The following is a 13831-nucleotide window of genomic DNA, read 5'->3' on the forward strand; positions in this document are numbered from 1 at the left end:
AAAATCAAGGAGCATCGATGCTCACTATGCTGTTCAGACAGCAGGTAAATGTGGCCAAATTCGATTGTTTTTTTGTTGTTGCTCAAATCAGTTTTTCTCCTGACAGTGTGAACAACAGCACAAACCACATGGAATCTGATCTTTTCAATTCCGATTTGTGCCACTTCCATATTTGCAATGCAACCTCAGTTTGAACAGCCATATTGGAATTCCTGCGACTTTGACGTCACTCTAGAGCAACATTCATCACAATTCTGCACTCATGCTACTTTAATGTCCTCCGTGTTTACTTATGTATGACAACGTGCTGCGTGACGTCTTTTAATCATTATTTTGCGCATGAGGGTCAGTCCAGGACCATGATCTATTCGCACTGGAATCTGATATTGGCAACATATAAAACAACAAAGTGAACACAGCTATACAAATTAATTTTTTTATCTGAACAATGAATCGGAATTGAGCACTAAGGCTTACAGTGTGAACTATGTTCCCTTAACGGAAATTCTGAAGCATAGAACATAAATCACACAAACCAACTCAATACATATCATGACACTTAGAAAAAAAAAAAGAAAACAGATATTTAACTATATTTCAGCATAAACATGCACTGATAGACAGGTAGTGAACATACATTTAGAATTTATTTACAGTTAATTTGCTGAAGGGTTATGTTACAATAAAGTATAATGAACTTAAAATAACATTGCAAAAAATACTGTCAGTTACAATCAGTTTTGCTGTTGTTCATAAATACCAGTAGTGGTGTTGTACAAAGAGGACGTTGTCATGTCACCAGAAACAGTCATCAGTAGCTATGTTTTCATCCACCTATTTTTATGTGCCTATTTTTGGGATATTGCATTAAAGAAAAAAGAAAAACATGGATGGAAATGCTGAGCTGCTCTATATATACAATCCCACACGAAATCTGAGGTCCAGTGAGAAGAGACTTCTCTCTGTCCCCAGATCGCGATTAAAGCATAGAGGAGATAGAGCCTTTGCCATTGCCTGTGGAACAGCCTTCCAGCGTAAATCAGATTGGCACAGTCCTTAACTGTTTTTAAATCGTCTCTTAAAACCTTTTTTTTTTTCTTTCTTGGCTTTTAATTCACTGGGTTTCTGTCATTAATGTGTGGTTTTTCCTGTGTTTCTTTTTTGTGTTGTTCAGCACTTTGGTCAGCTGTGTTTGCTGTTTTTAAATGTGCTATATAAATAAAACAAACTTGAAATGCAAAGATGCGCATATATTCAAAAAATGCGCATAAAAAACGTATGCGCTCAATTCATTTGGATACATTTTTAAACCGAAAAGAAAGCATGCGTACTGAATAAATTCCTCGATGCGCATCAAAAAAAGTAATGTGACGCAATGGGACGGCATAACTGGACCAACCAGCGGACCAATCTTGTTGCAAAGCATCTGAAATGCTGTTTGTGGTCGATCTGAAAAGCCTAAACAAAGTCTGTCATCAAAGTGGTTTGGTATAATTACCTCCCAGAACTGTCTTACATGACTGTGTTCCCGAACAGCAGGCATCCGCCTCCAATAAGATAACATGATCGTGTTTATTGCATTTCGGTGCAAGTGATTTATTATATACAAAAAGTATAATATACAGTGGCTTCTCCTACTGCAACAACTTCCATTTTTCTTAGTGATATTTAGCGCCAATTTATCAGGAAGTGACGTTTGTTCTCTTCGGTTGGATGGAAACGGTGCTTTATTGGCAAATGTTTAATACGAAATTCCCATTTAGCGCACAAGTTAAATTCGCAACTTTGGATAGAAACATAGCTAGTGTCCCCATGTGTAGTGAGCCAGGGTCCTTACCAGTGCCTGAATTCATGTACACAATATACTTATTCACTACCTTGGAAGCTAGGGAGCTGATTGAGAATGCACCCAGGGAGTCATGCGATTCAAAATGGTCGCCCCCTTGAGGCGACCCACTCAACGTAGAATAAAATGGCTTTTATTAGGCTTCAGATATGACTAGCATCTTCATCTCTTATAAGAGTACATGATTTAAAACATTCTTTACAAAACTATTATTAATATCTTTGTGTAAAAATAAAAATAAATAGATGACTGAGTGCATATTTAAAAAAATAAAATTTAAGTTGCCAGCCACCCCCCAGCGATTTTGTTGTATGAATATCTGAACATGCAATATATTAAAAGAAAGAATAGACAAAAAAATGATCATTTTAATAAAACATTTATAATATTTAAAATAGCAACATTTTGAGCAAAACACTGAGAAAATCACGTTTTCAGAACGTTGACCAAAATATAGATGGAGTAAATCGAGTCCATCAAACGTCCCCAAAGCTTCACAGTCCTATAGCTCGTCCTGGGCCGACATCTCATTTGTTAACATTAGGCTGTTTTGATTTATATACTGTTCAATGTTGGTGATCGCTTGTTTCTACATCTTCTTCATATGTGTTTTGATCAGGAGATTAAGTACTCTTTCAGAAGATGTGCCATAGCGCCCCCTACCGTATACCACCAAAAACACGGATTCCCGGAAAATTCTGTGTTTGGCGGGGAAGCATTTTCTTGTAAATAACAGAAAATTCTGTGTTTTGCGTGGAAAGAGTTAATCTACAGTTATGTGTATATCGATTTTGGACCACTGTGATTTCACTGCAGACAGGGTTACCCTGCTCAGTGCGACAGAAATTGAAACTAAGCAGCTGACAAAATGTCCTGCTCATCACCTACCATAATCACAGCAGGTTAGAACAACAACTAAAATGAACATAGAAGACGTTCCATTCATTGCTCTCTGCTTCATCGTGTCGCACCTGGTTAAGATACAGTATTAGAAACGAATGATCAGCAACTTCACTGATCATTAATTCACTGGCTTTGTCGTCTTAAATGCCGGCAAATAGACTGCGCACTACTGACAGATCACTGAGTAATTTGATCGTTTGCCGAGTGTTAAATGCAAATGAGAGGTAAAAAAACAGATGCATGCAGATACACTCATCCTGACGTTTACGGATGGCAGCTCAACCGTTACTAATTAAACCGTTGCTCATTACATCTGACCTCTTTGTTCATAAATAACTGGCCTATTCCGTAACATGCACCCACATACAGATGCTGGATGGGATGGGATCATCAAAATAAGGGCGAGATGCTTCACACATCTGTAAGTGATATGGTGTGTGTGTGTGTGTGTGTGAGAGAGAGAGAGTGTGCCCCCCGTACTCTACTCTGCCATTAGCAGTAGATGAGAGGAAATTACAGCAGAATGAATTGGTGGGTGGTAATGAGTCCAGGGGTGATTCTAATCAATTCTTAAATTAAAACTCAACATTTATGCAACATTAATGAACAGAAAGCATATTTATGCGGCTTGTGTCTTCCACCCGTCGGATGGGCACACGTGCCACGCTGATGTTTAACATGTGAGGTGCATGTACCGCACTGATGATGGATGCTTTATCCTCTTGAGGGACTGCGGGTGGCAGATTGGTGTATAGATTGAGTCGGAGCTCGACGCTAACCGTATCTGACGTGCTCAGACACTAAGCCGCAGGTCGGTCGGGATGGGAATGAGAATGATGATGAAATGTTAGGGTGGTAATACACTGGGCTGGGAATCGAAGACCCAACCAATAGCTCATTCTTTCAGGCCAGGGCGAGATACGCTTGGGCTGGTCTCATGTCGGCTATGAGTGGTCAGCAGAGCGTAGTGTCAGCGCACGCCGTCTCGGAGCAAGACCTGTCCGTGCTGATCTCGCAGAGACGGTTGGATTTCTGCATCAGCTCACCTGGGAAAATTCCAGCCTGGATGGCAGAGCAGTTTCAGCAAGTGTTTGATGACAGTGACACGACGCACAGAAAATCACTGCTAATGGAAGCGAGGACCCTGCTAGATTTGACAGCTGCTGAAAGCCAGACTGGACTGGAAAATAGCACAATGCCCAGAGAGACATTTATAACAGTTTATAATAATTTATAATAAATGTGGCATTCTTATGCAAATCAACAAGCAAGGGGTTAGATGAACAGAAGGAATGAGGCAAATGACTGAGCTAAAACCAACCGTATCAAATCTGAACCACCAGGAACTGACTGTGCGTGTGTGTGTGTGTGTCTGTCTGTCTCTCATGCCTTCAGGCTTTGCAGGCACCTTCTCTGGAATGAGATGGGAGATTTTATATGTGTCCTAATCTACTGGGTAAAAAAAAAAGCAGTTTGGTGTATTTTTAGACTTACTGGGCCCTATTTTAACGATCTGAAACGCAAGTGTCAAAGCGCAAAGCGCAAGTAACTTTGTGGGCGGGTCTCGGCGCTGTTGCTATTTTCCCGGCGGGATAAATGACTCTTGCGCCAGGCGCAAATCTAAAATGGGTTGGTCTGAAGTAGCTTCATTATTCATAGGTGTGGTTTGGGCGTAACGTGAAATAAACCAATCAGAGCGTCATCTCACAATCCCTTTAAGAGCAGATGCGCTTTTTCCATAGCGGATTGCTATTGTAACGGCGGATTTGCCAGGCGCGCGCCAGCAGCGGTTCACAGCCAAGGAGAGCAACGCTCTCGTCACGGCCGTAAAAGAGAGAAGTTACATTGAAATGGAGAAACCCACCCAAATTAACTTCGGTTAATTTGGGTAAATGTGTAAGCTAGATGTATGCTTTTATAATAAATTGTTTATCTATCTATCTATCTATCTATCTATCTATCTATCTATCTATCTATCTATCTATCTATCTATCTATCTATCGTAATAATGTATGATTTGCAAAAATGAAAACTGCTGCTTCTGTGTAGATGAGAGAATCAAAGTGCGCGTTGTGCACACGCTACATTGATTATGGCCAAGCATGCGCCCTTAAAATAGCATATGAATAACATGCGCAACGCGCCACTGACTTTAAACTATTTTTTCCTGGTTAGTGGCGCAATTGTTTTCTAAACCTGCAAAATAGCAAGAAGGACCGTTTGCGCCGGAACACGCCTCCTCTTTGCGCTGAACCGCCCCCGGGAGCGCAAGTGTATTTCTTAGTTAACCGACGTGCTTCTGTGGAGGGAAAAGTCCGCTTTGCGCGGGTGCAAAATAGGAATGATACATGCATCGGTGTACAAAGTCACTTGCGCTGGGTGCAAGATAGGGCCCATAATCTTTAATGTCATTTCATCGTGATGGTGTGTTTCGTTTGTTTCTTTTGTATTTTGTTTCTCTTTTGAGAGAGAGACAAAAAGAGAGGTTGTAACTGAAAATAGGGAGCCCATGCTACCTAAACGAAAATGTGCTCAAGGGGAGAGACAGAGATGGAGGATAAATTGGGGAAACAGATGCACAGAGAGAAATTTTCTCAAGCCAGAATTAATCAAAACAACAATCAATTTTTCGCCCGTATCTCCAGACTCAACAAACTGATAAAATTGAAAAGACAAGCATCATTAGACGGTTCAAATGATTTGCAACTCCACAACGAATCAACACAGATCTTCAAAGGGATCAAAAATGTGCATGTTACTTGACTAGTAGAGAAGTCAAAGAAATTGTCGAATGAAAAAAGACTGTCAAAACACACAAATTGAGATGGCTTGATATAATCAGAGGTGTTTGTCAAAGGAGCTGAGCACAAGGAGAGCATACGTTTTTACTTTAAGAGAACATTTCAGACTTTTTCAGACTTTTCACCTGAGACAACTAATCGTATTTTCATTAAAGCTTTTTGAGAATTGCTTACTCTCACTTAGAACAAAGCCAACCAGCATTTAAATCTCTTAATTGCCTTTGAGCGCTCATACGTTTGCCCAGGTAACTTAGGCACTGATATATTAGACAACTCTATGAATAAAAATGTAACAAGATCTAAACCTGAAGGATCACTCATATTATCGCAATATAAATCCTCATATCGCCTAGCCTTAAAACTTGCTCTATGTTAAAGCACTAAGGCATTATTGAGACATATGACCATCTGTAAAGCTGTTTTGAAACAATATGTATTGGGGAAGGAGATACACATACATTTGACTTGAATGAATTACACTCATTGTGATTATTTGCGTGTGTGGAACCTGTATTTTTTATTGCCTTCACACCTACATTTACAAATCAATTCCTTTTGATTTTGTGAAATTACATTTGCCTGGCAGTCTAATAAAGCTTTATTGAGTTGAATTGCTCTAATTTGAATTAAATTGAGTAAGCGAGCGAGAGAGATTGCTCAGGGACAAACAGAGCCGGAGACACAGGAAGAAGGGACAGATGGGAAGGTGAGGAGAGGACAGAGTGTGGAAGAAAAGGATGTGGAGGGAGTGAAAATGTGAAGGAGACAGAAAGAGACAAGAGTGGCAGGGATTGGCAGGATGTGACGGGAAGTGACAGTGAGCTCATTGGGGCGGCTGCTGCTTTACTCTCCAATCACATAGTCTCTCTGTCCTCTCGGTCATTTAATCTGATCGGGGAAGTGTGGGGAGAGAGAGAGAGAGATTGAAAAACACCGTAGAGGGTAAGAAAGAATGAAAATGGGAAGGTTAGAGCAGGAGGAGACATTTTATTGCCACTCCTTTTTCTTGTGAATGCTATCCCTTTTTATTGACAATCAATTGTTCTTTTCCAATCTAGTTTTATTCTTCTTTTACTCTTTAGGGATAGTAAAACCTGAAAACCACCTTCATTAACATACCAAATAGTGTCTTATAAGAATATTCCTGGTTTAGTCAAGTTAAGCTCAATTAAAAGCATTTGTGCCAAAATGTTGATTACTACAACAATTAATTTCTACTTGAATTAATGTAAGTGCATTTTTTAAATTATAAGCTTCACACTTCTGCTTTTAAAATCCGCCCAAAATTGGCCCATTTAGTTCCATTGTAAATACCTCAGTATAACCTTGATGTCTGTTTGCGGGTTTTTTTTTAAATTATTGTTTTATAAAGGAAACTTTGGACGAGGTCCTTTTGGTCATCAAAATTATGCCACAAATGTTGTGGATTGAGCATTTACTATTTAATTAATGAAAAAGCAGAAAGGTTTGTGTGAGTTTTGATTTAGAAAATATTAATAATTAAAATAACTCTGTATAAAAACAAAAGGAGTAAAAGGAAAGTCCCCACTATGAAAAAACCCCAATACAAATGTGTGTGTCATTTGTGTGTGTTCTTGTTTAACGTATATTAAGAGGACCAAATGTCCTCATAAAGGTAAAGATAGTAAAATGTTTGCCATTTTGGGGCCATTTGGTCGGGCCCAGTGAGGAAAACAGCTTATAAATCATACTAAGGGATGTTTTTGAAAGGTTTAGGGGTAGGGTTAGTGTAGGAGGAGAGAATATGCAGTTTCTACAGTATAAAACCCATTACGCCTATGGAAAGTCTACATAAAGTGTGTGTGTGTATTACCGACATTATCGGGGGGGGAAATGTCTCCACAAAGATGGCAATTATAGATGCACAGGTCGACCGGTTTTATTTTTATTTGGCTGATCTCTATTCTGGACTTGCTCACAATCATTTCCCCAAATGTCACTTGTGTGGAAATATTATGAAGTCTGTAAACAGGACGTTAACACGACCAAAGACGGGACATGCCGAATGACAGACACAAAGAGGAGAACAGAGAAAATACAGTACCAGGCACAACAAGCTCACTGTTTGCGATGCATGAAATATAGGAAGAAAAATATAAACATTGAATTGGTGTTGGGGTTTATATGAATGTATCTCTGAAGGGAACTAACTGTCTTCAGAAAAGGTTTGATGGCATTTACTTTCTTACCTCCATATAAAGTAGTTTATAAGCTCAGCGTTGCTTTATGCACAGTGCAAACCAAGAAAACGAAATTGCTGCTGTTACATAAGCGCCACCTACTGGCAGAGTGTGAATTTTCATTCTGTTTTTGTTTTGTGCAAGTGTGTCTTATGTAGCATAATCTGTCAACGCTAAAGTCAGACCATTCTTACACAATCCTGTTTAAAAAAACAATTGCTCATGCTACATGTGTGTTGCATCCTTGTTTGGATTGCAATTTTCCATTGGAAGTGGTTGCCTCTAATTTGAAATGACTACAGAAATGTTTTGTTAAAAGGCCATTTTGGCTTGTAATAGAACAAATAAACAACAAGTAAATTTATAAAAAATAAATAAAAAATCGGCAACCGGTAACGGAATGGGCCACTTTGCCAGTAAAAATTTGGAATCGGCCATGAGAAAACATGATTGGTGCATCCCTAAAGGCAATATCCGAAATCCTTGTGGGGAAATTTTTTTGGTCCCAATGAGGAAAACAGCTTATATTAAGCAATGTTTTAGGGTTAGGGGTGTGTGTGTGTGTGTGTGTACGTTTGAGCATGTACACTGTTTCAAGACATCCATCTCCTGACTCCACCTCCAATGAAAAAGCAGCTTTATCGATCCAAAGCGGCTCTATTTCCTCCAAGTGTCTAAGCTGATCAAAACCTCCTCCTCTCACAGATGCCACATTCTATTTTGCTCATGCAATTTACTCTGTCTCTCCATGCATCCTTCTCTATCTCTTTTTTTCATCTCTTCATCTCTTTCTCTATGCAGGCCCTGTATCCGAGCCCAGAGGAGGGCTGGCAGATCTACAGCTCGGCACAGGACGCAGATGGGAAATGTATCTGCACCGTTGTGGCTCCAGCACAGAACATGTGTAATCGAGACCCACGTAGCAGACAGCTCCGTCAACTAATGGAGAAGGTGACATTTGCCTGTTACATGCACAATAACCTAAATGACACGCACTTGTCAAGAGCGAATCCTTGCAGAGTAATGTTTTGTACATATTTACACAGTCATTAAACATGGATCCCAAACATTATATAATACTGTTGCCCATTAGAGAAAGTTTCTGAAAGTACATGATGCAAAACAACCGCCTAAAAGAGGACACGTCCTAAATACTGCTGTGAAATTGGATTCATTCTGCTGAGCCGTTAGGAGGTTTTTATTTTTTTCCTAATCATACTCATTAGACGGGGACCAGGCAAAGAACAGCTGAAAAAAATAAAGTACCTCTTAAATCAGGAAATGGAGCACTCAATGCACAGGCTTTGTTAAAAGCCTGAGATTCACACACAGAGACCCTGTGTAAAGGAGAACAAAAATGAAAATGTAGTCATCGTTGGGGAGTAAATAAAGACAGAATGTATTTCGAAGTCGGTATCATATATTTCTTTTATCTGTTGAACACAAAACACCATATTAAGCCCAATCTAAGTTTTACGTGTGTTCTAGATATCAAATGGGCTTAAGCCTTTTTTACTTTCGCCTGGCTCCACGCCGCGAGCCTCCGCTGACTGCGTGCGCTCCTCCACAAACGGACGAGGCATTTATACTTGACGCGCTCGCCATTGTACTATTCTTTGAAACGACAGGGGGCGACTCAGAGTAATTGTCCTCTAAACCATCAGGATTCAGTGGTGAAAAGAAGTAAGGTACACACGTGAAATCCAAAATCGCATACTCTCTTAAGTAGGTACTTATTTTGAATAAGTAATTACTTAACGACTTCTAAAAAAGGATGTTTTATATAGTATGAATGTGTGTAGTATGAATGTAATACGGACGTACTACATTCAACATGATGTCATTGTCATTATCACGTGACCTACCAGTGTCAATTACGTTGCTTGATTTCCATTGATCTTCAACATATATTGCAAAGTAATGTGTCACGTGTCTATATTGTCAATGTGTGAAACAAGATATATGTATGTACGTGCCTGGGGAGGGGCTGGGTGTGACGCTTCAGGAACATAATGGGACAGGATCTTTGACCCTAGTATCTGACAGTTTGTGTCTTTAGGGATAGAAACTTGAACAGCAATGGGTCCCTTATCTATATGGGTCAAAGAAACAGCCGCTGGGAAGGAACCTTGAAACAGGGTATAAAGGCTGTCCATCTCTTCCTGTCTGTGTCTCACTTGCTCCACAGCGTAACCTTGTGTCACTTCTGTGTTCAGTGATGATGTTTAATGAGAAATTTTGCCACAACATGGGATATTAAAGTGTCCATCGTATGCACACTTCAGAATCTCACCGGAAGTAGTAGATCATCCGTACGGTGTCCAAGAGAGCTCAACGTGCTGCAAATGAAGAAAACACACGCAAATAGAAAACATCTTCATCAGTTTTAAAACACATGTGTGCTCAGTCCAAATACTTACAACACAACCAAATACAGAAATGCGCTGCAAACGTTTACAACACAACCAAATACAGAAACATGCTGCAAATAGCACAGACCACAAAGGAAATGTTTCCAGGGGACCCCAATAAGTGACGAACCCGGATGGGACATGCTTATTGCTCAATGTATACTTCTTATTTTATTTTTTACTTTTTTTTCTTGCAAAACTTACAGAGATGACATGTTTATGACACACAACTTTGAATACAATATACAACATGTATTAGAGTTAACAAAGAGCTGAAAAATAAAAATAAAATTGAAAAAAGATAGAGAAAAAGTACATGAGGGTAAGATATGATAAAAAAAATAAAAAAATCTATAGCCTACATCAGTAACATTGTAAACATTTTTGTAATGTTATGTTTAAATAAGTTTCATAGGTAAGAAATGGGTCCAAAGATGAGACAGCAATTTTTAAAGTTGTAAAACTCACAAACAGATAAATAAAGAATATTATAAAAACTTTTTTGTATAAAATGTATTTATTTACAACAGTTATGTTAACAGCGATAATAAGACATTTCTGTTGTAAGAACAGCTATTCAGCTGATGGACACCGTGCTGCGTTGTCATGGAAACATCCCAGGTGAAAATAACAATGAAATGATGTTGGCTGAATCCAAAATCGCCCCCTAAACCCTCATTCATTAATCCCTATGTTACTCCACTAATACAGTTCACTTGAAGGAGTGAATGAAAACGAGTGAGTGAATTCGGACAGCCGTTGATCATACATCGGCTGTACATAGCCAGGTTCGTCACTTATTGGGGTCCCCTGGAAACATTTCCATTGTGGTCTGTGCTATTTGTGATCTGTGATCTGTGTATCTGTGCTGTTGTCAACTTTTGCAGCGCGTTTCTGTATTTGGTTGTGTTGTGAGTATTTGGAGCACACGTGTTGTAAAACTGATGAAGATGTTTTCTTAAATTGCGGTTGCTTTTTCTATTTGCATGTTTTTTCTTCAGTTGCGGTGTGTTGCAAACATTGCAACATGTTTGAAACCATAGCAACTACATTCTGCTCCACATTTTGTTCAATCTTCTTTTTCCTAAATAGCCTATTTTGCCTGGCCTAAAACAAAATTCAACAACTGACATACACTTTTTTGTTTCAACACATATTTAAAACCCAAAATAAATAACACCGTAGAAAAAGTTTCATTACACCTGTGAAAAATACTTCCTAATGACAGAAATAAAGGCTCTAATCTTGCACAATTTACAAATACATGAAAAATGGTTACTCTCTCAGGGTGCTTTCACATCTGTAGTTCGGTTCATTTGGTCCGGACCAAGGGCGAAAAAATTATACTTTGTAGCATTTTTTAGGCGTTTTGGTTCCTTTTCACACCACACTGATCGCTCTGGTCCGAATCAGTTTATGAGTTGATAAAACGAACCAAAATGCAGTCACGTCACAACATCCACATCACTCGGAACGCATTTCCATAACTGCACTTCGTTTGGTCAGAATTAACGTGCGGGAAAATTCCAACAGAACTCCCAGAAGTAAACAAAGAGGCGGAAAATCCGGCAGACAACACGCCGCTGTTTACTATGGAGAGACGACTGCGTGGGCTTGTCCTTGCGTATCTTTGGTCATATTTTATCATATAGTTTGTCTACACCACTTTAGACAAACAATAATATTTGAGAATGAAGCGAGGATGCGGCTCGAAAATAATGTTAATATTAATTTCTATCAGGCTCCGCACCTCCTCACAACTCCAAGTTTGTCCGCGAGCTGCAAACTGTCAACAAACATTTCTCCTCATCCTATAATGCACAGCGCAGCTGACTACGGCAACTGGCATAGTCCAAAAATGCGCAGTTCTTTGGCAGTTGCTTCTGTTCGAGGTCGAATCACGTTCTCACCACAAACGAACCGCTCCAGAGTTCGTTTCAAAGCGTACCGAGACCACCTCTTCCAGGAGGTCTCGGTCCGCTTGTTTGGCCCGCTTTTGGTGTGCACCCGAGTGCGATTGCCGCATTCACACCTGCCCAAACGAACCGCACCAACGGGGAAAACGAACTCTAGTGCGATTCAACCGAACTAAATGAGGCAGGTGTGAAAGCACCCTCAGTGCAAAAAGGACATTCAGCATCAACTTGAGGATTTAAAATTGAAATAAAAGCATTGACGGCGACAGCGCCATGAAGGATTCTCCACTGTAAATCACCTGTCTTTTTCGTCACCGGTGGTTTATAAAGTGCTCTCCACTCAGGTTTTCTATCCACATTCAATTTAAAAAAAATCACACCATGGAGTATCAGTTTTCTTATTTAACATTTTTTTTTGTTAAAAATAACGACACAATACTTATACAAAGTTTTCCCAGTATAAGAAAAAAAGTCTACACACTAGGATTCAACAATTTTTAAAAACACTCCAGAAACTTCTAGATTCTAGACAAGGAAAAGAGTCTTCAGGATTTGGTTTACAGAGACCATCACAATACTCAGTCAACAAAGTTCTTTCCGTTGCATTAAGAACCGTCTGCCATTTCACCAATAGCTGCGCAACTAGACGGATTGATCGAATTCTCAGATGTGTTGAGCCGTTGCTTCTTTATTCTTAAAATCAAGTCCTGATATTGCCAGTAATTGTCCCAAAGTGGTGATTTTACTGTCAATGAGTGTCTTGTTAAGTCCTGGGAAAAATCCACTGGCACACACATCCAGACGTGCTCCACGAACTAAAGGCTCTTCCAATAGCCAATGAAGTGACTGTGAACCCTCTGCTTTTTTTAAATCAAAAAGACTCCACACCTTAAAGAGGTTCCTATAAAACACCGGTAGACCAGAAGTGTTCAATTTCGTAGGGTCCAGTAAAAAAAGAGTTTTGTCCAGTCCCAGATTCTCAAGATTATGTAAAATCACATATGCAACAGAACACCATTTAAATTCAACTGCACCAATTAATAGTCTTTGTATGAATTGCAGTGAATTGCAATTTGTATGAATTGAAGATGTATTAGGCCATGTCCACCCTCCTCCTTAGGCAAAAATAACACACTCTGTGGGACCCAATGCAATTTATCCCAGAAGAAATCTACTAAAATAGCCTGGATTTTCACTAACAGATGTGAGGGAGGATCAATACATGCAACCCTATGCCATAGTTAATAAGCAACTAAGTTATTTATAATTAATATACGCCCTTTATATGACATCTTTGGAATTAACCATCTCCATTTATCCAGACGACCTTTAACTGTTTCAATGACTTTTTCAATGACTGTAAAATCATCACCAAGATACACTCCTAAGTATTAAAAACCTGATTTTCCCCAACCTAAACCTTCAGGAAGATCTGGTTTCCCACCTGTCCTTTTACCTAATTATAAAAGTTTCACTTTTACTCCAGTTTACACTCGCAGAAGATAAACCTTTAAAAGTTTTAAGTAAACCTAACAAAACCTGTATGTCATTTTGTCTACTAATCATGACTATGACATCGTCGGCATAAGATTATTTGTACAGTTTGGCACACATATACCATGAAGTTTGACCCGTGTTTGTTGTAAAAGTGGCTCTTATTGCCAAAGAATAGAGAATACCAGACAATGAGCACCCCTTGCCTAACACCTCTATGAGCTTTAAAAGGAGCACATAAACCACCGTTCACCTTCAG

General features: G+C 39.3%; 1 protein-coding gene across 2 annotated transcripts in view; it reads left to right on the forward strand.

The window, feature by feature from the left end:
• The window catches only part of olfm2a (olfactomedin 2a), a 90258-nt gene that overhangs the window by 53432 nt on the left and 22995 nt on the right, over nucleotides 1–13831 (forward strand). For both annotated transcript variants that reach the window (XM_082183066.1, XM_082183065.1), the window contains exon 2: nucleotides 8553–8702. In XM_082183066.1, coding sequence (XP_082039192.1) covers nucleotides 8553–8702 — 150 coding nt within the window. The remainder of the gene's footprint in view (nucleotides 1–8552; nucleotides 8703–13831) is intronic.

Source organism: Leuciscus leuciscus (assembly GCF_965113295.1).
Source record: "Leuciscus leuciscus genome assembly, chromosome: 1".
NCBI lineage: Eukaryota > Metazoa > Chordata > Actinopteri > Cypriniformes > Leuciscidae > Leuciscus > Leuciscus leuciscus.